This window comes from Apium graveolens, chromosome 2 (genome assembly GCF_009905375.1).
Source record: "Apium graveolens cultivar Ventura chromosome 2, ASM990537v1, whole genome shotgun sequence".
Classification (NCBI taxonomy): Eukaryota; Viridiplantae; Streptophyta; class Magnoliopsida; order Apiales; family Apiaceae; genus Apium; species Apium graveolens.
Window position 1 is genome coordinate 12,344,247 of NC_133648.1, and position 23,605 is coordinate 12,367,851.

The 23,605-nt window shown below is 41.1% G+C and overlaps 1 protein-coding gene across 4 annotated transcripts in view; it reads left to right on the plus strand.

Annotated features, from left to right (window-relative positions):
- The window catches only part of LOC141706971 (polycomb group protein FIE1-like), a 33,328-nt gene that overhangs the window by 905 nt on the left and 8,818 nt on the right, over positions 1-23,605 (plus strand). The window contains exons 2-14 of one of the 4 annotated variants that reach the window (XM_074509894.1): positions 1,335-1,400; positions 1,528-1,650; positions 2,653-2,733; positions 2,830-2,922; positions 3,059-3,134; positions 4,935-5,014; positions 5,104-5,175; positions 5,274-5,333; positions 5,445-5,541; positions 5,640-5,703; positions 5,805-5,864; positions 5,989-6,061; positions 6,246-6,558. In XM_074509894.1, coding sequence (XP_074365995.1) covers positions 1,335-1,400; positions 1,528-1,650; positions 2,653-2,733; positions 2,830-2,922; positions 3,059-3,134; positions 4,935-5,014; positions 5,104-5,175; positions 5,274-5,333; positions 5,445-5,541; positions 5,640-5,703; positions 5,805-5,864; positions 5,989-6,052 — 936 coding nt within the window. In that variant the 3' untranslated portion in view covers positions 6,053-6,061; positions 6,246-6,558. Of the gene's footprint in view, positions 1-1,334; positions 1,401-1,527; positions 1,651-2,652; positions 2,734-2,829; positions 2,923-3,058; positions 3,135-4,934; positions 5,015-5,103; positions 5,176-5,273; positions 5,334-5,444; positions 5,542-5,639; positions 5,704-5,804; positions 5,865-5,988; positions 6,559-23,605 lie in introns of those variants that run through there. The other 3 variants (XM_074509895.1, XM_074509896.1, XM_074509893.1) reach the window with 3 other exon arrangements.

Here is a 23,605-nt window from a genome sequence, read left to right on the forward strand (position 1 = left end):
TTCGTAGTTTAGTAGGATAAGTTTTGCTCGTAGTTTAGCGGTATAAGGAGACTATTTCTAGTAATTTAGCAATTTAGTAGTTTAGCATGTGTAACACTATTAATTTTTATTTTTAATAACCAAAATAAGGGGATAACCATTGAACCAAAATACCCTATTCCGGTTTTTATATTATAGTATAGATAGATATAAATAACTATATTAGAGTCCTTGTAAAACTCAATCCTATAATTTCTCCATGAAAATTGGATATGAACTTGATTTTGAATTAAATCTGAGCTGAGAGTGTTATCTTCTTATGATGACCTGTAATATCGTTATTAACTTAGTGACAAGACTAGTGATATGTATTCATAAGTAGCCTGCAAGAGTAAGTTAGCACAATATAACATATAGATAAACAGCATGCCAACAAGACAGATTTACAAGCTATTGGTTTGCTGACAATGTGTGATCATCAAAATTCAAGGGTATCATTGAAATCTTCATTAAGTCTTCTTACGATGAAGATCATTGTTTGGTAGTCATGCCAGCGTGATTCACTTTCACTGTGGAACACAATCTAATTCGACCCATAAATATTAAAGAAAGCGAGTGAGCACACCAAAAAGTTATCCAAAAGAGAGAAAGACGATGAAGATTTTGAGGCCAGCAACATGAGATTTGATACAACACTCTGAAAAAGGTTTAAAATGCGGAAGGAAGAATAAGAGACCAATTTTAGCAACAAACCAGAGAAAAAAAACAAACCTATTGTTATCGAGCCAAGGCGGCAACATGATGTCGTACTATGTTTCGGAATTGGAAAAATTAACTATTAACAGTCTCTTTTCAAATCATCCGGTGTATCTAATATACGTATCCAGTTGAGATAGCTTTCCATGTAAACATACTAGAATAACTTGTGTTCCCGTAACACTTGTCTCTCTCATTTTATTCACTTAAATAAGATGGAGGATTTCTTCTACTTTTGTATCTTACTTATATTTAATTTTTTTTTGTTGACCTACACGTAAACTACTCTTGTAGAAAATTTTCGCTACATGTTTGTACAGTTGTTAATTCAGCTCAGAATTTTATGAAAAACTCAATTCTGAAATTGACAGCATGGTAAAAGAAATTGGAGAGTAAATTTGTATGAGAGTGAATTTTAAATATTAATCTTTATGAGTCACACTTTTCCTTTATATAAATTAACAACTACAACCGAAAGATCAGCAGCAAATAAATTCAAAACCTGAGATTCTGAAAATGTAATGATATACTCTTCGGTTAGCTTCTTTTCTAATTATTTATTCTTGGCTTTTTTTGTAACTTATACTTTTCTTTGATAGGTGACTGTTTACCAATGCCTTGAAGGGGGTGTTATTGCTGTTCTCCAGTCATATGTTGACGATGATGTAAGTAATTAGACGTTAAATTATCAAGGTTTATATTTTGTAGCACATGTTTATATGTCCTTAGTGCATGCATCCGATTATGTTCTAGTGTGAAAGTTCTAAGTAATTAACTTGCTTTGTTGAGTAGAAGGATGAATCTTTTTACACAGTAACCTGGGCTTGTACCCTTGATGGGGCACCATTATTGGTTGCTGGAGGAATAAATGGTATAATTCGAGTCATCGATGTTGGCAATGAGAAGATACACAAGGTATGTACATATATATTTTCTCTTAATATTATAGACTTATAGTTCTACTAGTGTATAGAAACCTGCATTTGCTATTTACCTACTAAATTAGCATTACCTAAACCCTAAAGCCCCAAAGTTTAAACTATTTTTGTATTGCCAAAGAAAAAAAATCCCCTGTTTTAATTATTTGCTTTTTTCGTTTAAGAAAGTAATCTGGCGAGATTTTAACTTAGCAGGCCCAATAAATGTTTCATCCTTCCCACGATTATTTCGTATTATGACCATAAGAGATCTATGGGGACTTCTATCTTGGGACTGAACTAGTATTTAACACAGAGGAGTGTAGACAGGCTATCATATTTTGGACATTTTTGTACCCTTATAATGTGCTCGTTTGGGAAATCTTAAAATAAGTAACTTATAACTTAAAATGAATAAGTGACTTATAAGTGATAAGTAGATGAATACTTATAAGTTATATAAGTGTTTGGATAATTTTACTTATAAATCAGAATTTTTCTTACTTAAATGAATTTAAATAAATAAATAAATAAATTTTAAATATTATTATCTTAATTTATGATATCTAAATTAGATTAACATTTAAAAACATATATTTGAAAACTAATGTTAATAAAAAAGCGAAAAATCAAAATAAGTTGAAAAAAAGTACGTCGTTACTAACATTTAACTTATCGGCTTATAAGTTATAAATTCGACTTATAAGTTGGGTCGACATACACTCGTCGATTAGTTATTACGGACTTATAAGTCATAAATAACTTAAAAGGAGCGCGCCAAACAGGCCCAATTTGTTTGGCACATGGAAATATGTCAAGAGGAATCTGTTAGGTGTTAGAATTTCGATACTAGTATAGTTTCTGCACATCTACCCGAAGAGGGGAGAGACAGGTAATCTTCATCCCATTTTATTTAGTAATAAAAGAAGAGATCCTATTTCTTGACACAAGCCCTTTGTTTGACATGCTTGTTTATATGTGAATTTTCACCCACATGCAGTCCTTTGTCGGTCATGGAGACTCAATAAATGAAATCAGAACCCAGATGTTGAAACCATCACTTGTGTTGTCTGCAAGCAAAGTAAGCATTGTGACTGTTGTCCTCTTTTCTATTTTTCTATCTTTTAACACCTTCTAAATAGTTCTCATAAATGTCATGTCTGATACTTTGGAATAGGATGAATCTGTTCGGCTATGGAATGTCCATACTGGAATATGCATTTTAATATTTGCTGGAGCTGGAGGGCATCGAAATGAAGTCTTGAGTGTGGTATTGTGGGAAATGCAACGACTTTTAGTCTCAACAAATTTGAATTACACGTCACTATCCTTTATTGAACCTATATATTGCCTTGTGAGAGATGTCTTTTGATTAACGTATGGTTGGTCTGGTGCTATAATTTCAGGACTTTCATCCTTCAGATATATATCGCATTGCAAGCTGCGGTATGGACAATACTGTCAAAATTTGGTCGATGAAAGGCAAGTCATCATGTTACTGTTTCATCATTATCACATTATAATATGTCAGAATATCAAACATCTCTTTACAGGAGGTTCTCTCTTATTTACATACATGCACACATAGAGTCCGCAAGATACAACCTTGCATATCAAAAATATATAGAAGAATATATATTTTGTAACCTATCAATAACTAATACATGTCAAATAATAAAAAATTTACAAATCTAAAATTCTATGTAGAAAGAACTCAGTTTTTGATATCCAAATATATATGTTACCCAAATTCCTTTTTTCTTCTACAGACTCCTAAGTTTTAGAAGTTTACATTTCTTTAACCCAAAATAAAAATTATACTCTCTAGAATTATATTTAGAGTAATACATCCCTTTGAAATCAACTCCATCTAGAATCTATACTCATACTATAAAAATTTCATATTTATTTTGTAAGCCAGCTATTTTAGCTGAATAATTTAAAGTGGCTTATATGTCCAACGTATGCACGGCCTATGATTGAAGATCTCCGGTTCACCAATAATAGTATACTAGCCGATAACCCAAGATTAAAATATTAATAGTTAAAAAATTTAAATTTTAAATTGCCGAAGTTAAATATAATTAATAGTTTTATTTAAATAGGTAGTTGAAGAGAATTGAACTTCAAATTAGGATGAAAGTCGATAACAAATATGTATTTGTAGTGATAAAGAATCGAACCTGGTGAAACAATGAAACCAAAGAAGTTAAATTAATATACAGGTCTTGTATAATTATGCAGGGATTCAAACCCGAGCTTGAAGTGAAACTAACTAATTAAATTATAAAGTGATGACCAAAATTTGGTACGTTGGTACCATGGTATTACTCCGAAACAGTGTTTTGCTTGTTAAATAAAATTATAGATTATATTTAGTATGTATAGAAGATAGATCTATGTGCAGGTATATGTGTTGCAACATATACGTGTATGCTGTCGACATATCAAAGTGTGTTAATTTTTAAACTATAAACTTCATATTTTCACCGGGAAAAATTTATATCCCACATCAGATGTTTTTTTCATCATTAACTCATTTTATTATTCATAAGTCATGCTTTAACATCTTCCCAGTAAGCTACCTAAAGGTTTAAATATATACCTATAATCTTATAAATGAAAATGTCCTCCCTTAAAGTATTGGGACAAATATTTGAATATTGGATATCTAAATATGCATTGACGGTACTAGCGGTAAATATATACAATCAAACAAGGAAAATTGAATGACTTTTGTCGAGTCCAAAGGGACATTAAGAAAGTAATAAAGGAATTTGGCAAATAGGAAACAAAGTAGTATGAAACAGTTGTGGGTGATTTGTCTGCTAGACAAACTTGCAAGAAAATAAATCCGTACCTAGACACGATTTTACTCATATAATTCTGAGTACTCCTTAACTTGATGGTTCTCACTGTCTGTGTCATGTTCACATGGTATTGCTGAATTTGCAATTTTTACATAGGTTGTTGGTGTTGAGCACAAGCATAATCGTTACAGGCATGTCCAAACCTAATTGAAGGGACACAAAGATAGTAATGTACTTTCAAAATGAATCGAAGTGGTTGTCTACATCCTTATGATTTTGGGTAAATAGTAGAAGTTTCGTCCAGAGGATTAACAATCATTCAAAAGATAAAGCTGAAAGTTTACCTACTCCACAGATGATGAAATAATCATACAAGATTCTTAACATATCATGATTCGTAGATGAATATTTATTTTTATTATCAATTATCTGTTGATTAGCGCTTTCCATGCATGAATTTATCTTTATGTAGAGTTCTGGACTTATGTGGAGAAATCTTTCACATGGACCGACCTTCCATCAAAGTTCCCTACTAAATATGTGCAGTTTCCAGTATGCTTCTCTTTCTATCCTTTTTTTCCTTCCCCAACCCACATCAAGATGTTCACTAAAACAAATCTGAGGTCATTTTATTGTTCCAGGTGTTTATAGCCTCAATACATACAAACTATGTTGACTGCAATAGGTGGCTTGGCGATTTTATCATGTCCAAGGTGCAATTCTAGTTCTATTTCATATTGCAAGTTCATAATTTTGAAGTTTGAGGGTATCAAGTAGTTTCGATTACGAACTTTCTTACATGTCATTACAGAGTGTTGACAATGAAATTGTATTATGGGAGCCAATAATGAAAGATCAGTCACCAGGGGAGGTTAGACGCTTATAATTGTTATTTTCTCTTTTATTTAGCAGAAGTGAATCCATGACATTTGTACTACATAAAATTTTATTGTTTTAAATGCTTTTAGTTCATTCTGTGTAGGGTTCTGTTGACATCCTCCAAAAATACCCTGTTCCAGAATGTGACATATGGTTTATCAAGTTTTCATGTGATTTCCATTACAATGCTGCTGCTATAGGTCAATACTAAAACAAGTTTATAAACTCCCATGTTTTTCCTACACATCTTTAAAACACAGCTATATCAGAATTATTGAGTATATAACCTGTTTGCCAGGAAATAGAGAGGGGAAGATTTTTGTTTGGGATTTGCAGTCTAGCCCCCCTGTTATCATTGCGAGGTTAAAATAAAATTGTTATAGCTTCTTTGATATAGCATATATTTGAGAAACTTATTTAGTAGCAATAAGTTTAGGTATCTGATAGCATATGTGATTATCAGGTTGTCTCATGGACAATCAAAATCTCCTATTAGGCAGACTGCAATGTCCTTTGATGGAAGGTAAGTGATATGCAGCTCTCCTTGAACTGCGTTCTAAAATATTAGTGAGATACAAGTCTTACAAAATGAATTAACATATCATCATCTTAGCTCACTGTTAAGTGTCTGCACTTGTTTAATTCAGCACAATCCTCAGCTGCTGTGAAGATGGAACAATTTGGCGTTGGGATGTAGTCGCAACTTCATAGGCTCTCCTGGTATTACTTTGAGATACCATATCAGATACTGCACTAGTAGTTGGGTATTTCATATATGGGATACTCCACTGATAGTTGGTATCTCATATAAAGTGAATACCCACTGACAGTTGGGTATCCCATCAGTTAAAGTTGACCAACTTTTCAGAAATTAATCATTTTTATTAATTTTGTGTAAAAATAGGCTAAATTTATCTTACACCCCTTGCCGCATAACAGCTTAGACAGAGGGCCCGAGGTAATCAATCATTCAATCTGCAAGTAGGAGGCCTTGCTACCTTATATCATCTCCCCCGGTCTTCTGTTTCGCTTCTAAATATAATATAAATAATATGATTCTTAGCAAGTTTTGTTTTGAAAACTATTCTTATCAAGTTAGTACATACATTTATGTGTCAATTCTAATAATATTCTTTATTTTGACTCCTAGAGCAAGTTCAACAATATTTTAGTTGGACCTTTATAAATATAATAAAATAATAAATATTAGTGATGTATGATATTATTTTTTATTTTAACCGTAACAATAATCTTTATACTCACTACTTATTATTACTAGCTTAAATTCCGTTCGCACGAGTTTGTTAATATTCAAATAATTTTAAAATTTTGTTTATCCAATCATATACTCCCTCCGTCCCTTTCAATTGTTTACATTTTTTAGAGAGTGTCCGACACGCATTTTAAGGTGCATATTATGTATAGTTCTGTAATTTTTTTTATAATTTTGTTTTTCTGAAAAAAATTAAACCATTTAACTTAACTTCTATTCAGAAAAAGAAAATTATAAAAATAAGTTACATAACTATAATTTTTATGCATCTTAAAATGCGTGTCGGACACTTCCTCGGAAATGTAAACAATTGAAAAGGACGAAGAGAGTAATATCTTTAATATAATAAGCAAATATTATAATTTTAGAAGCGAAACATGGTTTCGTTTGGTCGGTTGATTAACAGCTTCCTTAAAAAGTATATTAACACTTTCCAAAATAAAATTTAAACACATATAATTTTGTTAAAGAAATTGAATCACATATATAATATAACTACAAACTCTATGAATTATTATTTAACTTAATTTCTAATTGCAGTCAATTTCTTTCTTACCTCTTTTGTAGTGAATCAAACACTTTCAAAAATCATTTTAATATTTTTTAAATTATTGTATAACAAAAAATTACTAGATCAAGAAAAAATTAAAAAAATAATATTAAAAAACAATACCAAATTATCCACATACACCACTGCTTTTCAAGACTCTTACTTTCTAATAAGCTTTCCACCCGTACAACAAAATGACCTATTTGCTGTAATTGGATGATATTTTAAGATTTTAACTATCAAAATTTTAAATACTTCAATAAAATGATACATACAAAATAATACGTAAATTTTTTTATTTCACTAATCTCAATAATATATAATTATTACTATTTATAATTTATAAATATAAAATAATAAAATTACAAATATTATAATCCGTCCGTGCATCGCACGGGTTATAAACTAGTATTAGAGTATAAATACAAATAATGATAATAATAAATTTGGAAAGAGATTGACAAAATGGGGAAGAAAGAGGGAGAAAAGAAGTCAAATAAAGCAAGAGAAATATTTTTTTATTGATAAAAATGAGATAATAGATGACTAATAGTACCTTATCAATAAGGCATGATAAGAAGCATGTTTTAGTGATTAATTTCAAGAACTTAGCTATCTAAAGTCTTACGTATAATATAAGAGATATGAGAAAAAAAATTACTGCAACAGTATCCTAATGATTTCTTAAATCACTAAAATTCATTAAGATCTTCTTTGAATTTCTTATATTTAACTAATCTCTCTCCTCTTCTAATTTTTATTTTATAATATATATTTAAATGAAGCATTTTCTCTTTTTTTTTTCTCTTTCTTCATTTTTTTAATAATAATACCTTTCAATGATAAATTATTATATAAGGAATGGATATATAAAATGTTATTGGAGGTGAGAATAAATATAATGTCTTAATTTGTTATGATCCAATATTTTATATTAAATTTAGCCAATTAACAAAGAAGCTATTGAGATGCTCTAAGATACTGCCAGTGCTAATACACTTTTGGAGTATCATTTCATGACGAATTTCTTATAATAGAAGCTCGGACATCACTTAGAGAGGTTGGAGGACTTGTTATAATTTATATATATAATATTCATATTTCTTATTTTACCATAACAAGGATTTGAATTGAAATAAATGCAAGTGAATATTTTATTAGTAATAAAAATAGGTTAAAAGCTATTTAGTGAATTTTAAATAAACAAAGAGAAAAGTCTCTTAAAAAATTAAAAGTCATTAGAAGTCTTGTTGGAACTCTATATTTCGTCATACTTAATATATTTTAATTTAAAAAACCTGTAGGGAGCCTGTTAAAAATACTCTTGAAACTTGAAGAACATTGAGTTTAGATATAGTTGCGAAACCCATGAGCATAATAAGATGCTAATGAAGAGCAGCTTTTCTATAACTGAATTTACATATAGTTGTCAAACTACTAGCATGGCCCATGAGCATATTTCATATTTTATAAATACACACGTTTTAATATATTTTAAATGCATAGTTATGTTATGCCGGCTTTCGGTCATGGCCCTAAACAGGTACCCATGAATGCATTGAATAACTTGGCTCATGACATGCGAGCTGGGCTCCTACATGCGAGCTGGGCTCACACATGCGAGCTGGGCTCACATTTGTCATCTGGGCTCTCATACGCGAGTTGGGCTCGGTTGTCCACACGCGAGGTGACTCAGGTTCCTTCACGCGAGGTGGGCTCAGGTACCTTCACGCGAGGTGGGCTCAGGTACCTTCACGCGAGGTGGGCTCAGGTGCCCAAAAGCGGGCTGGGCTCAAGTGCCCACACGCGGGCTGGGGCCATGAGCCCACATCTTATGAAAACAGAGGTAACATTATATTTATTAATTGAAAAGGAAGACGGGGCGGGCCGAGGTGACCAGGCCGACCCGCATCAAAGGACTTTGTGTGCAACATGGAAAGTGACTCATAGATGACTGAGTTGCTCGCAGATTTCGGGGCCGACACGGGTTATTCCTACAATTACGGGAAGAAATGCGGAGATGCCGCGAGATTATAGGAAGGGTGTGGAGCCGGTCGAGATTTACGTGACTAATTGGCTGAAGGCCTGACTTTATCATGGGCTTGGGCTGCACGGGTTGGAGAACCCTAACCCTAGCCTGTGTGACTTGTTCCCCAAGAACTATGTGAGGCTTGATCCCTATATACAGGGTACGTAGGCACTTGTATGAGACATGAGTCGACACTTGATAGAGAATAACAAACCCTATTCTTTCTTAAGGAGTCAACATACAAGCTCAACCACCACCATACATAACCTTCCTCCGCCTTCAAACACCATCCTTGATCCTTGTTCCGCCCATAAACCTCCACAATACTGTTATACGAAATTCTCCCTATAATAATTGGCGCTAGAAGGAGGGGATTTTTATCTTAGGGAGAAGAGATGACCAAAGAAGGCAAACAAGCGGCGACACCAGGAAGCGGGGGCAAGAAGAAGGACCAGAACGAGGTCGAGCACACGCCCCCAGAGAATCAGGCGCCACCTCTACCAATCGCAACCGTGGATGGGCAGGCGGTCATGACGTATCTCGAAGGGCTAGCCGATCAGATGAACGAGATTAACGCACGGATGTCACGGGTAGAGAAAAGCTCGGGCCGAAACGCCAAGCGTAAGACACGCCGCCTCAAGGTCTCTCAGCGTAGCTGGAAGGGCAAAGGTCCTTAAAAGAGGCTGATCCATGATTTTGATGACGCGACAACTAAGACCAAGCAGAAGAAAGAGGCATCGCATGAAGAGGAAGACATACCCCAAGGTCATGATGAGCGGGGCAGCCAGATCTCTAAGAGATCGGGGTAGAAGCGAGCTTCGTCTGAGGCAAGGTCGACTAGCGTGCTTGACCGTGTGGGTAAAAAGCTAAGTGAGCATGACCTCAGGCTTAAGTTAGAGAATTGCAAGAAGGAGAGAGAAGAGAAAGAGCCCGTGGATCAGAGAGGCTCAAAAAGAAAGCGTACATCGACCCCTCCAGAAAGACGTCAATGCACTTCGCCCAGGAGGGAGGAGCGATGTAGGCGCATAGACAATCATGAAGAGGAGCCGCAAGTGCGAGCTGGAGGAGGGGGACGCCGCGAGCGACCTCAAGGCTCACACTATTCGAGTAACGCGGGTGGTGACAGAGAAGGAGAAGTTGTTAGAGTAAGAGACCTGAGGAGGATCTTAGATGAGATGGAGCGAGAGAAGAGGGGACCCCCAACCTCGGCTGCCCCTTCTCCGTTCACGGCTGCCATCCGATCATCCCCCCTGCCTCGAGTATTTAGGCACAACCCCGACCTTCTATTCAACGGTGAAGCCGACCCGGCGGAATACCTTATATAATTTAACACTGAGATGGAAGTCTATCAGGTGTCGGAGATGACCCGCTGTAGACTCTTCATGACATCACTCAGAGGTAGTGCCCAACCATGGTTCTCCAAGTTGGGGCCTGCTAGCATAAGGACATGGCGGAAATTGGAGGACCTGTTCGTCAGACAATTTCAGTCCACCCTCTACTACTCACCTCCTGTGGCCACGTTAACCAACATCAAGCAAAGGGAGGGGGAGCCCCTGGTAGAATACTTTCGTCGGTTCAACGCCGAAGTTCCCAAGGCGAGGGGAGCCAGTGAGGAGACCATCAATAATTTCTTGATTGCAGGGTTGAAAGAAGGGTCGAAATTCTGGAAGAGCCTCCAGGCGAGTGAGCCGAGAACCTTGGCCGAGTTCAATGAGCAAGCTGAACCCTTTAAGAGGGTAGAGAAGTCGATGAGAGAGCTGAAAATCAGCGAGAACTATCGAGATAAGAGAGACCGGTCTTCGAGCCCTGATGAGAGGAGAAATACGTATCGGCGTAGCTCAAGCCCCAAAAAGTCTGCCCGAGGTAAAGAGACAAACAAAGATTCAGGGAGACCTTATACAAGCAAATGGCAGACGCACACCCCTCTGGTATCCTCTATCGACCACATATATGCTACCTATGCTGGGAAGGAGGTATTCAGGAAGGCAGCCCCTCTCACAGACTATAACAAGAGGGACACTTCGAAGTATTGCGCATACCATGAGGCCACGGGGCACGATACAGCTGATTACAGATACTAGAAGGATGAAATCGAGACGTTGATAAGGCAAGGGAAGCTTACAGAATGGGTTGTCAAGGAGGTTCGAAGGCACATAACTGATTATCATACCGTCCCTCCTCCACCCCCAGAAGATAAAGAGAGGGTACCTCAGGCCGAAAGCATTCATATTATTCTAGGCGGGTCTCACATTGGCGGAGACAGCCGAAAGGCGATGTACAGTTATTCCCGAGAATCAAAGGACAAGCCCCTCACCAACGTCAACCATCTGAGCCAAAGGCCCCCAGAGCTCTTTGAAAGGGAGGCGGATGACATCGTGTTTAGGGAGAACGATGCCAAATGGGTACATTACCCTCATACAGATGCCCTGGTTATAAAAATGAAGATTGGAACGGTGACTGTTCACCGAGAAATGGTGGATACCGGGAGCTCGACTAACGTTTTGACTTATGATGCCTACAAGAAGCTGGGATTGTTGGATAGAGAATTAACCTCGACAGGTGGACACCTGTGCGGGTTCACGGGAAACTCGACCGGAGTGAAAGGGACAATTCGGCTCCCGGTGACCATAGGAGAAGAGCCCTATGTGGCCACCCAGATCGCTATGTTTACGGTTGTAGATCAGCCTTGTGCCTATAATGTTATAGTGGGCAGACCACTCATGAGGGAAATGAGGATGGTGACCTCGATACATCACATGACGGTAATTTTCCCAACCCCCACGGGGTAGGCTTCTTGAAGAGCTGTCAATATGAATCGAGGGTCTGCTACAACTAGGCACTCAGGGCGGCCGAGTCGGGAAATGCGTCAAAGGAGATGGACGAACCGGGTGAAGGCGATGTCCTCATGGAAGAGGCAGAGGGTAGGAAGAGAGTACGTCATGAAGGACACGAGAATTGTAATCTGATTTCAATTGGGGAGTTGCCCGAGAACTATTTCGAGCACATGGGGATTCAGGTGGAACCGCGCCCAGGGGCCTTGCTGATGGAAGCCTCTCAGCCCATCATGTTGATACAAGAAGGGATTGTGGAAGAGACAAGTAATGAAGAAGAGAACCCAGAACAAATCGCTGCAAGACTCAGGAAAGGTAAATGGGCACACGAAGAAACGACAACAACTATGGATCTGCCCAACGGAATCACTCGCACTGTCACTACGACCTCGGAACGCGTGATAAATCCGGCCCGAGCTCACCAGCCTGAGCTCGAGGATACGAAAGGTTTGACAATCACGGAAGTGGGAGAATATAGTGAGGCTCGAGTAGACTTAGACCCGAGAATGCCCCCAATGGTTGAGAGGGCTGGGGCCGCAAATGACACGATCCCGATCTTGGTAGACCCGAATGATCCCTCCAAGGTACTCAGGATAGGCTATAACTTAAGTCCTAACGTGAGGGAAGATCTAGCCCGATTCCTGAGAGGAAATTTGGATGTCTTTGCATGGTCACACTCTGATATGATAGGGATTAACCCAAATGTCATGTGCCACCGGCTCAACTTGGACCCAAAAAAGAAGGGGGTCAGACAGAAGAGGCGGCCGATTAGTGGAGAGAGGGCAGAGGCCCTCAGAGAAGAGGTGGATAGACTGATGAAGGCAGGGCTTGTAAGGGAAGCCTTCTACCCCATGTGGCTGGCCAACCCAGTACTTGTCAAGAAACCAAATGGAAAGTGGAGGACATGTGTGGACTTCACCGACCTAAAAAAAGCTTGCCCGAAGGATAGTTTTCCTCTACCCCGAATCGACCAGCTGGTTGATTCCACGGCTGGGCACGCACTGCTTAGCTTTATGGATGCTTATTCGGGATATAACCAAATTCTCATGTATGGGCCAGATCAGGAGCAATGTATCAAAGGCTGGTGAACAAGATGTTCAAACATCAGTTAGGAAAAACCATGGAGGCCTACGTAGATGATATGCTTGTGAAGCCAAAGAAAGCAAAGAATCATGTCCGTCACCTATCAGAAATGTTCCAGTTAGGAATACAGGATGAAGCTCAACCCCCAGAAATGTGTGTTTGGGGTCGAATCGGGGAAGTTTTTGGGATTTATTGTCAACCATAGAGGCATTGAGGCCAACCCCGCAAGATACGAGCCCTACTTGAGATGAGATCCCCCCTACGGGTGAAGGACGTCCAAAGCTTAACGGGGCGAGTGGCTGCCTTAAACCGCTTCATCTTAAAGTCCTCCGACAAATGCCAGGAGTTCTTCAAAGCGAAAGAAGTGAGGAGGAATTTTGAGTGGACAGAAAAGTGTGAAGAAGACTTTCAGAACATAAAAAAGCATCTCAGCAGCCCTCCGATGTTGTCCAACCCAAAGGAAGGTGAGACTCTGGTCCTATACTTGTTCGTCTCCGACTTTGCAGTAAGTGCGGTATTGGTTCGAGAGGAGGATGATATCCAGCTCCCGGTATATTATGTGAGTAAAAGGCTGGCTGACGCGGAGACTCGGTACACGAGCCTCGAGAAATTAGCATATGCTCTGATCCTGGCCTCCCGAAAGCTCATGCCCTATTTTCAGGCGCACAGGGTAGAAGTGCGAACTTCCTACCCCCTTAGGCAAGTAATGCACAAACCGAAGTCTTCTGGTTGAATGCTGAAGTGGACGGTTGAGCTCGGTCAATTCAAGGTGGATTATAAGCCAAGGACCGCAATCAAAGTCCAAGCCCTGACTGATTTTGTGCTAGAATTTCCTCCACATCAAGAAGTGGAGCCGGGAGCCCTTGTTGTCATACCTAGCACAGAAGAAGTCGGGCTGGAAAGCCAAAATAGTGCCCCATAGTGGAGCCTATTTATGGATGGAGCCTCTAATGGGGATGGTGCAGGAGCTGGAATTGAGTTAATCAGCCCGAAGGCGCACAAGATTAGACGCACGACCCATCTGGCCTTTCATGCAACCAACAATGATGCTGAATATGAGGCCCTGATCAACGGTCTCAAGCTAGCTTTGGAAATGAAGGTGAATAATTTGAAAGTGTTTAGTGACTCCATGATTGTGGTATATCGGATAAACGGGGGGGGGGTATCAAGCTAAGGGGCCGAGAACGGATCTTTACCTGAAGTGTGCGCAGAGGATAATCGCAAGGTTCAACGAGGTGAGGGTGGAACTAATCCCGCGCGGGCAGAATGAAGGCGCGAACGAGCTACCTAAACTCAGCTCACGCCGCGAGGCCACTCTGCTAGGGGTCGTGCCCCTTGACATACAGAGGCAACCTAGTGTGCCCGAACACGAGTTAGGCAGCCTCAGTGATAACCTCGACCCCACGTGGATGACACCTATCTTAGCCTACATAAAAGAAGGTTCACTCCCGGACGAAAAGAATGAGGCAAGGAGGATAAGATATAAGGCAGCCCGCTACGTTATATATGATGGGGTCCTATACAGAAGAGGGTTCAATGTGCCCCTCCTCAATTGTATAGATGGGGAGGACTGCAATTAAATCCTTAGGGAAGTACACGAAGGCATTTGTGGCAATCATTCTGGGGGTAGCTCTCTTGCTCAGAAAATCCTCCGTCAAGGTTACTATTGGCCAACGATGAAAAAAGATGCCTTTGAATTTTCCCAGGCCTGTGATAAGTGCCAATGATATGCCAATTACTATAACAGCTCCGTGGCTCCCCTCACATCCCTAATAAGACCTTGGCCCTTCTCTATGTGGGGAATTGATGTGATTGGAGAACTCCCGAAGGCCAAGGGAGGAGCCAAATATGCGGTTGTTGCGGTTGATTACTTCACTAAGTGGGCAGAGGCCGAGCCTCTAGCCACTATCACGGCAGAAAAGCTCAAGGAATTTGTGCACAGTAATATTGTGTGTCGCTATGGCATCCCTTACAAGTTGAAATCTCACAACGGGAAACAGTTTGATAGCAAGAAAATGCGAGAATTTTGTGAGCAGTTGGGGATTCAGAAGAGTTTTAGTGTAGTTTGCCACCCACAAAGCAACGGGCAGAAGGAGGCTGTTAATAAAATCATTAAGCACACCTTGAAGGCGAAGCTTGAAGAGAAGAAAGGGACATGGCCGGAGGAGCTCGCCCAGGTATTGTGGTCTTACAACACGACTCCTCGAACTATAACTGGAGAGACCCCTTTCTCTTTGGTGTATGGGTGTGAAGCTATGGTGCCCGTTGAGGTAGGGGCAGGTTCTTTTCGGAGGGACAACTATGAGTCAGAGGCAAATGAGGTCAACCATCAGCTCTATTTGGACATGATCGAAGAAACTCGAGAAGATGCTCAGATCAGGATAGCAGCATATCAGCAGAGGATAGCTAGGCACTACAACAGTAAGGTTCGAGCCCGGACTTTCAAGGTGGGAGATTTGGTTCTGCGCCGGGTCATGCCAAACACCAAGGTGGTGAGCCACGGAGTCTTTGGGGCAAATTGGGAAGGCCCCTACAAGATAAAATCAGTGCTCTGGGAGGGAACCTACCACCTCAATGAGATGCAAGACAAGTTGATCCCGAGAGCCTGGAATGTGGAACACCTCCGCAAGTATTATCAGTAATATTATTTCTTCTCAGACTTAGTATTATCTTAAAATATTCCTAAGTCTCGGGGGTAGTGCCATATAGGTGCCTCCCTGAGACCACAAGCATGTACTCCTTTCACTTTTCATTATCTATGAATAAACGATTAATATCTATTTGTGCCCTTGATATTTTAACTCCTGTTAATAGATTAAAATACCCAGCTGGGGAGCCCATCCTTGGGAGCCCATGCGAGGACAAAATAATTATTTTATTAACATGTTAAAATCATAAGTCAAGCTGGGCCCTGGCCCGCTTCACAACAAGTCTATGAAATATGCTGGGCCCCGGCCCGCTTGGGAAAATAATAAGCACAAAGCAGATTAAAGATGAAGATAGAGAGAGGTGACCACAAACTAACTTAAAAGTTAAGGATAGCCGCGATGCGAACCCATATCAAGGCGGGCCGGGGAGCCCAGCCCGCTATCATGTGTACATGGCCAGGGTCGCATTATGCTAGAAGAAGATACAGGAACAAGATGTGAGCCCCTAGGCCCGACCCGCTAAGGCGAGTACACCTACAACACTTGTGAGTTAGTAATGATCCGAGCCTGCTCTACTTAAATTATCATTGATTTTTAATTAATTGAACATGAATGCGAGCTGATGAGCTTGGATCGTTGCGAAGGTGTAATACCCGCCATACACGGCCAGGGCTATGACAGCTTTTGGTCAGTAGGGGCATGGTAAGTTTACACAAAATAAAGAAAAACAGCTAGCACAATAAAGACATACGCGGGCACAAAAGACTTGATATTTTGTACAAGTAAGTTGTAAATAAGTTATGCCCCAAGGCAGAATATTTCAAATATAAATGCGAGGCGAGAAGGGTGCCCGCTTACCCAGTCAAAAGTATAGTTCCTAAATAAAATTAAACTAAGGGTTATCAGCCTCCGTTTCCTTGCGAGCCTCATCAGCCGCGACCCGGGCCTGCTCAGCTGCGGGCCTCCTTAGCAATTTGAGCATCCCTTTCCATCTCCAGCTTCAGCTTCACAGCGTGCCTAGCTGTGCTCGCACCCAGAGCCGCCCAATCGAAGTCAGGAACCTTACTGATGAAGATTTTCATGAAGTTCCTGGCCCCCAGGTTCCTGACATCAGCGAGGGCGGCCTCGCGGCCCTCTGTCAGGGCAGAAACTGACCCCTCCAGCTCGAGCACCCTCTCCCCGAGGTCATCCTTCTCCTTCTTCCACACTTCCGCGGCTTTGTCATGAGCCTCCTTTTGTTCCCTTAATGCCTTCTCATGAGCAACATTCAGGTTAAGCATATTCTGATTATAGCTATTCACTAGCGTAACTTTTTCCTGCCCATGCTCGGCGACCTTGCTCTGAAGAGACTTGACCTTAGAGTCGAGCTTTGTGTTGGTCTGGCTGAGGGCTCGCATCTCTCGAGCTTTAGACAGCTGACGGTAATACACCTCAGCTGCGGCCCGGGTCAGTGCGTCCTGGTTGGCCTCGAGAGAAGAAGAGGACCAATTCTTCACATCCTGGTCGCTGATGTTAGCTTGAGCAAGCCGGCCAAATGTGGTCGCGACAGTGTTGACTGAAGAAGAAGTTGGGAGAGGGGCATCAGATAGAGCGGTCTTCTTTGGGTCAGGCTCGCCAGTTTTTCCCTCCTTATGGCCTCTATGCCTTTTCAGCCGAGGAGAAGGCCCTGAGCCCTTGATATGCTCGGAAAGAGTAGTCATGTGGGCTGGAGGGTTGGCCTGAGAGCGAGCCCTTGTGGTCGCAGCAGCGGGTTGAACTGGGCCCGAGGCCGCAGCTTGCTCAGCCTCTTCCATAAAGGGGATAGGGAAGATGGCCATTTCTGAAAAGAAAATAATAAAGTGATGTATTAGTCACAAACAAAATATAAAGGAAAGAAGAGATGCGAGCAGATAATAAATGCAGAAAATTAAAGTGCAATGTGGAGTGAGATCGTGCAGGAAATTTAAAAGAGGCGAGCGCAACACGAGCTCGCATATGCGGGCCCGATATTCTCACCCTTTATGTCCCTCTTCTTAGACTTCTTCTTTTGAGGAGTCGGCCTCACTCCTTCCTTCAAAAACCCACATGCGACCAGATTCGAGGTCGTTATGAGTTTACAGATATCCCTGTTCGCCTAAGGAAGTCCTAGAAGGCTATCCGCGTTTATCTTTTCCTGTCCAGCAAGGACAGTGCGAGGCGGGGTGGCTGGAGATGAGATAAAAAACATTCGTGTTAAAAGAAAGAACTATTATAAAGGAAAGGAATGCGGCCAGGGAAGACTTACATGGATTATAATAGAAGTGGGTCTGGACTCGAGCCACCTCGTGGATATAGAAATAGGGGCTCTTCCACTTCCCTGAGTTGCTCGGTCCGTTGTGGATGAGGTTCTTTTTGTTGAAGCATGGCCAGACGGGGAGGTAGAAATACCCAAAGTCGTTGGGAGAATGCTTTAAATTTAGGAAGTAGCTCAGCTGCCTCGCAGTTAGAGGAGGAAACCCGCATTTATGGTACATGATGTACAATGCGAGGGCGGCCCGGTACCCATTTGGATTGATCTGAAGGGGCGCGAGCTGGTAGTACTCGCAAACATCTTTGATGAAGGGATGAAGGGGAGAGGAGATTCCTAGCCTTAGTAGGAAGGTGGACAAGACCATGCGAGGCACCCTGCCTCCATTTTCCGGATGGTTGAACCTATAACATCTCATGTGAGGCAGGGGCAAAACAACACGACCCTCGAGCTGGAACTGCTCGATGTGCTCGACCAAGTGATTCTGAGTAAGCGAAGTGGGCAGATCGCGACAAGCGAGCACCTTTACCTCCTCGGCTGCAGTTGAGCTCTCTTCCCCATCCGGGGTGATCCGCTTCTTAAAAATAATTTCACCCTCAAGCTCGGGCTGATCAGGGGGCACATAGGGCTCAGGAGAGGCCGCGGGGACATAGTTATAATTACAGATTTTATACTGACTAGTAACATCTGCCACCTCCTCGCTTTGAGGGGAGCCATAAGACCAATGCGAGCTGTCTTCTTCACCCTCGAGCCCCAAGATGGGATATTCTGCGGCTACAGGTTCCTTTCTTTTCTTGGTGTCATAATAGATACTCCCCAGGTTGCTGTCAGTAGACTCCGAGTCGACCTGAATGGGGTCGAGGTCATTGGCTGCAGCTTGCCTAAGGCGGGCCGCCCTTTCCTCAACCATTTCTCTTAAAATCTCCTCAGCTCGCTCTTTGTCCAAAGGAGCGGGCTCGCGGTTTAGGAGCTCTTCCACCCCAATGGAAGCTGGTATATTTGAGATGTCCACGGGCCTGTTTCTCCAATCATAAATATTCTTCTCCCCGGTCTAGTCTTCAGGGTTAGGGTCGAGGTGAATATCCAGCGAGCCGGAGCCAGCTGCTCGCATTGAGTTCTCAACTCTAGCAATGTTCAAGGCCCCTTGAGGGGTGATAGCAGAAGCAGGGGAAATAGGTTGGCTGAGACGGCCAGAGAGGGAAGTCAGCTCGCGTTGCAAGTCCTTTGAGCCTCGTTGCTCTGGTGGATATTGATTTAATGGAGACGGAGTGGCTGAAGAGCGAACCGGGCTGGCAGAGGAGCGAGCCGGGCTCGAGGAAGAGCGAGACGATCCGTAAGAGCGGGCTGAAGACGCACTCGACATTTGTAAAAGATGGTGAGGATTAGTGTGTGGCCCTAAAAAGAAAGTAAAAACAAGTATGGGGTCACACCTAAGTGTCCTCATATCTCACACGGGATCGCACCTAAGTATCCAAGCGAGCAGACGGGCTCGTATCGCATGTTGTGATTATGTGTGAGCTCGCATCGAACATGTGGTGTGTGCTCGCATGGTGCATATGAACAAACATGAATGGATATGGAAGATTGAAGATCAAAGGAATACCTGTAGGTGAAGTGTAGGATGATCCTGATGAATCTGGTCCCGGAGAATACCGCCGCCGGTAGACGGTTCTTGTGGTGATGATGATTTTCGCCGTGGTAGATCCTTGAGCAAAATGAGCAGCAATTCGAGAAGTGTTCTTGGAAATGTGAGAAATGAATTGAAATCCCACATATTTATAGGGGATAAGAGAGAGAAAGGACAAGGGACGCGTGTCACCATCTCAAGAGACGGCACGAATCCCTACGCCAGCTGTCCAACCGCTGTCATGTGTTCAAACACATGATCATTGAAAGGCATGCGAGGCGAGGAATGCGAGGTGGTTTGGTGCGACCTCGCGGGCTCGCGCTTTCGGGGCCATAAAAAGCTAATGTTGGAAAAATTCCTAGCCTCAAGATGCGACCAGGAATATTGGGGGTAGTTGTTATGCCCACTTTCAGTCATGGGCCCTAAACAGGTCCCCATGGGCGCATTGAATAACTGGGCTCATGACATGTGAGCTGGGATCCTAACATGCGATTTGGGCTCACACATGCGAGCTGGGCTCATGATATGTGAGCTGGGCTCATGACATGTGAGCTGGGCTCATGACATGTGAGCTGGGCTCCTGACATGCGAGTTGGGCTCAGACATGTGAGATGGGCTCACATATGTAAGGTGGGCTTACATTTGCCATCTGGGCTCTCATACGCGAGTTGGGCTCGGTTGTCCACACGCGAGGTGGGCTCAGGTGCCTTCACGCGAGGTGGGCTCAGGTACCATCACGCGAGGTGGGCTCAGGTGCCCACACGCGGGCTGGGCTCAGCTGCCCACACGCGGGTTGGGCCCATGAGCCCATATCTTATGAAAACAGAGGTAACATTTTATTTATTAATTGTAAAGGAAGACGGGGTGGGCCGAGGTGACTAGGCCGGCCCGCATCAAAGGACTTTGTGTGCAACATGGAAAGTGACTCATAGATGACTGAGTTGCTCGTAGATTTCGGGGCCGACACGGGTTATTCCTACAATTACGGGAAGAAATGCGGAGATGTCGCGAGATTGTAAGAAGCGTGTGGAGCCGGTCAAGATTTACGTGACTAATTGGCTGAAGGCCTGACTTTATCATGGGCTTGGGCTGCACGGGTTGGAGAACCCTAACCCTAGCCTGTGTGACTTGTTCCCCAAGAACTACGTGAGGCTTGATCCCTATAAATAGGGTACGTAGGCACTTGTATGAGACAGGAGTCGACACTTGATAGAGAATAACAAACCCTATTCTTTCTTAAGGAATCAACATACAAGCTCAGCCACCACCATACATAACCTTCCTCCACCTTCAAACACCGTCCTTGATCCTTATTCCGCCCATAAACCTCCACAATACTGTTATACGAAATTCTCCCTATAACAAGTTAAATTAATTATTTTTAATTGTTTGTTTTTCTGAATTAAAATATATATGTTAAATTTTAATAAAGAAAAAGAAAATTTGAAATTTTTTAAACCTGACAATATTTTGAAAACTCTTAAAGATACGTGAAAAAAGTCAACATCTAACTCATTATATATAATATAATAATTTGGGGTATACATATAAACAAGTTATATACTTTATTTTTTTAATATGGATATATATATATATATATATATATTTTTTTTTTAAATGTGACAACTACAAGAAAAAATAATATTAATTTATAACCTGCACGAGTTGCAAATGTTTACTTTTATCATTATGTTATGAAATGATGTTGACCTGACCAGCAAATTTATCTGTTAGCGTGTGGCAAGTATTACTTTATAATGTATATATTATTATACCAACATAAAAGGAAGTAAGAGCATCTCCAATTGGATTGGCTAAATTGGTTGGCTATATTAATATAAAATAATGATTATCTATAATTTGCTGAACTTGTAAGAGATTGAACTCCAATGGGGTTGGCTATATAATTAGCAAGATTTCGAATTATATTATATAATGATTTTAAATAATACTTTTTCTATACATAGCATATTTAAATAAATTAATACTAATGCTAAATGATCTGAAATTGTGGTCATATATTTTCAGAAATTAAAATTAAAAATCTATCAAATATCAATACTGATTTTAAATGTGGTCATATTTTCTAAATTTTAAATCAGAAACATAATTAATTATTGAATATAACTAACAACAATACAGGTGATAAAAATAAAGTCAAACGGCGCATGAGGGAAGAAAAGAAGAAAAAAAACAGGGGCAAAGAAAGAAAGTAGTCAGAGATGACGTGGAAACTCCTCTACAGATCTGTAGAGCTTCAACATATATAGCCAACCATATGTGGGTGGCTATATTTTAAGCTAAGGGGAATCATACTTTGGAGATGACAATTTTGAACAAGTTAGCTATAATCTGTACTGTTTGGCTATCAGGTTTGAGTTTTTGCTAAGGGCTACATGAGGTTGGAGATGCTCTAATTCTCGTATTTAAGATTCAATACACAAAGTTTAATTTCTCTTTCTTCAAGCTTCATCTTATAACTTATGCATTTTAATGGCTTAATTGCTCAATCTAACACTGTCTCAAAAGGTATTCATCTTAAAAGGTGTTCATCAATCATCAGATATATACAACACAATTACTACTATTTCCATTCTGATTTATCTTAGTATGTTATTTCCTGCCGAATGACTTACATGTATGCTCCCCAGAATAAACATCATGATAAAGTATGTCTGATAGTACATGTAGCTCCTGCAAAAGCCAGACCTGGACTCCTAACTCCATCCAGTCCCGCACACCACTAGTCCTAACTGACCCAGTCCCGCAAGCCCAACCTTGAGAGGTCCCAGCACGTGAGGCAGATGCCAAAACACATAATAGGGACAAATGTCACCTATCAATCATGGGAATAATCAAGGCACGTGTCAGAGGATCCTCATAACATTCCCCAACCATTCCCGTCCCGACACGTGTAAATCATCCACTCCAGTCAGGTGTCATCCGCTCCTAGAAACAACTACGATTAAAAGGTACCAACCCCAAAACCCTACCCTTGGGCTATAAATAGCCCAAGGAGGAAATGTTTTGGGATTAATTACTCTCTTACACTCATACACACAAAACCACCTTGCATTCCTTTCTATCTTCATCTTCCCCAAAAGCGAGTTCTTACTCTCACACATGAGGCGCCGCGGGATCCGAACCCCCGGGTCCCTGTTTCGTTGATTTAAGCCACATTTGTGTGCCCTGTTTCGTTGATTTAAGCCACATTTGTGTGTGCTATTATTAGTGTTGATTATTTTAGAACCCCGATTTTGCTCTAGTTTGCATATTGCCTTTGTGTTCTAGAACCCATCTGCACTTATTCTACCACATTATTAAGTAGTCCCAGAAGTTTGTTTGAACTAGTCCCAGAAAGCTCTTTATTATTGTTCTGGATAGTTTTTGCAATTTTCAAAAAACAACCTTAGATTGATATTGTTAGTAGGAAATTTTTGTTAGTTGTTGTTGGTATTTTCGAGACAAAGGCAAGAGCAGGAAAGCATTCTTATGGGAGACCCTCTGCTAGCACTCAGGTCCAGAAGCCAGACCACTCCCAGGCTCAGGATCTGGGAACTGACCAAGAAATACTCCAAGAGCAACCATTGCAACACACTTCAGTTATGGAGATGATTGTCAGCACTCGGGACGCCAGAACCCTCATTGAATTGAACCAATACAAGTACACTAATGTCCTGGTGGCTGACGAGCACATGGCCAACCTCACAAGTAATGAGTTGGCAGAAGCAATCCGGCTCTACAGGCAGGAGCAAACCCGACTTCAAGAAGAAGCCGAACTTGAGGAAGAACTGGAGGAGTCTGGGGACTCCTAGAAATATAAGAGATCTGTCTTTGATCGAATTGGAGCTAAGGGGAAGAAAAACGAAAAGGATCAGGGAAACAAGAAAGAAACAGAAGCGGCCAAGAATTTTTTTTTGAAGAAATGCAGGAATAAATCAGAAAGGAAGAAGAAGC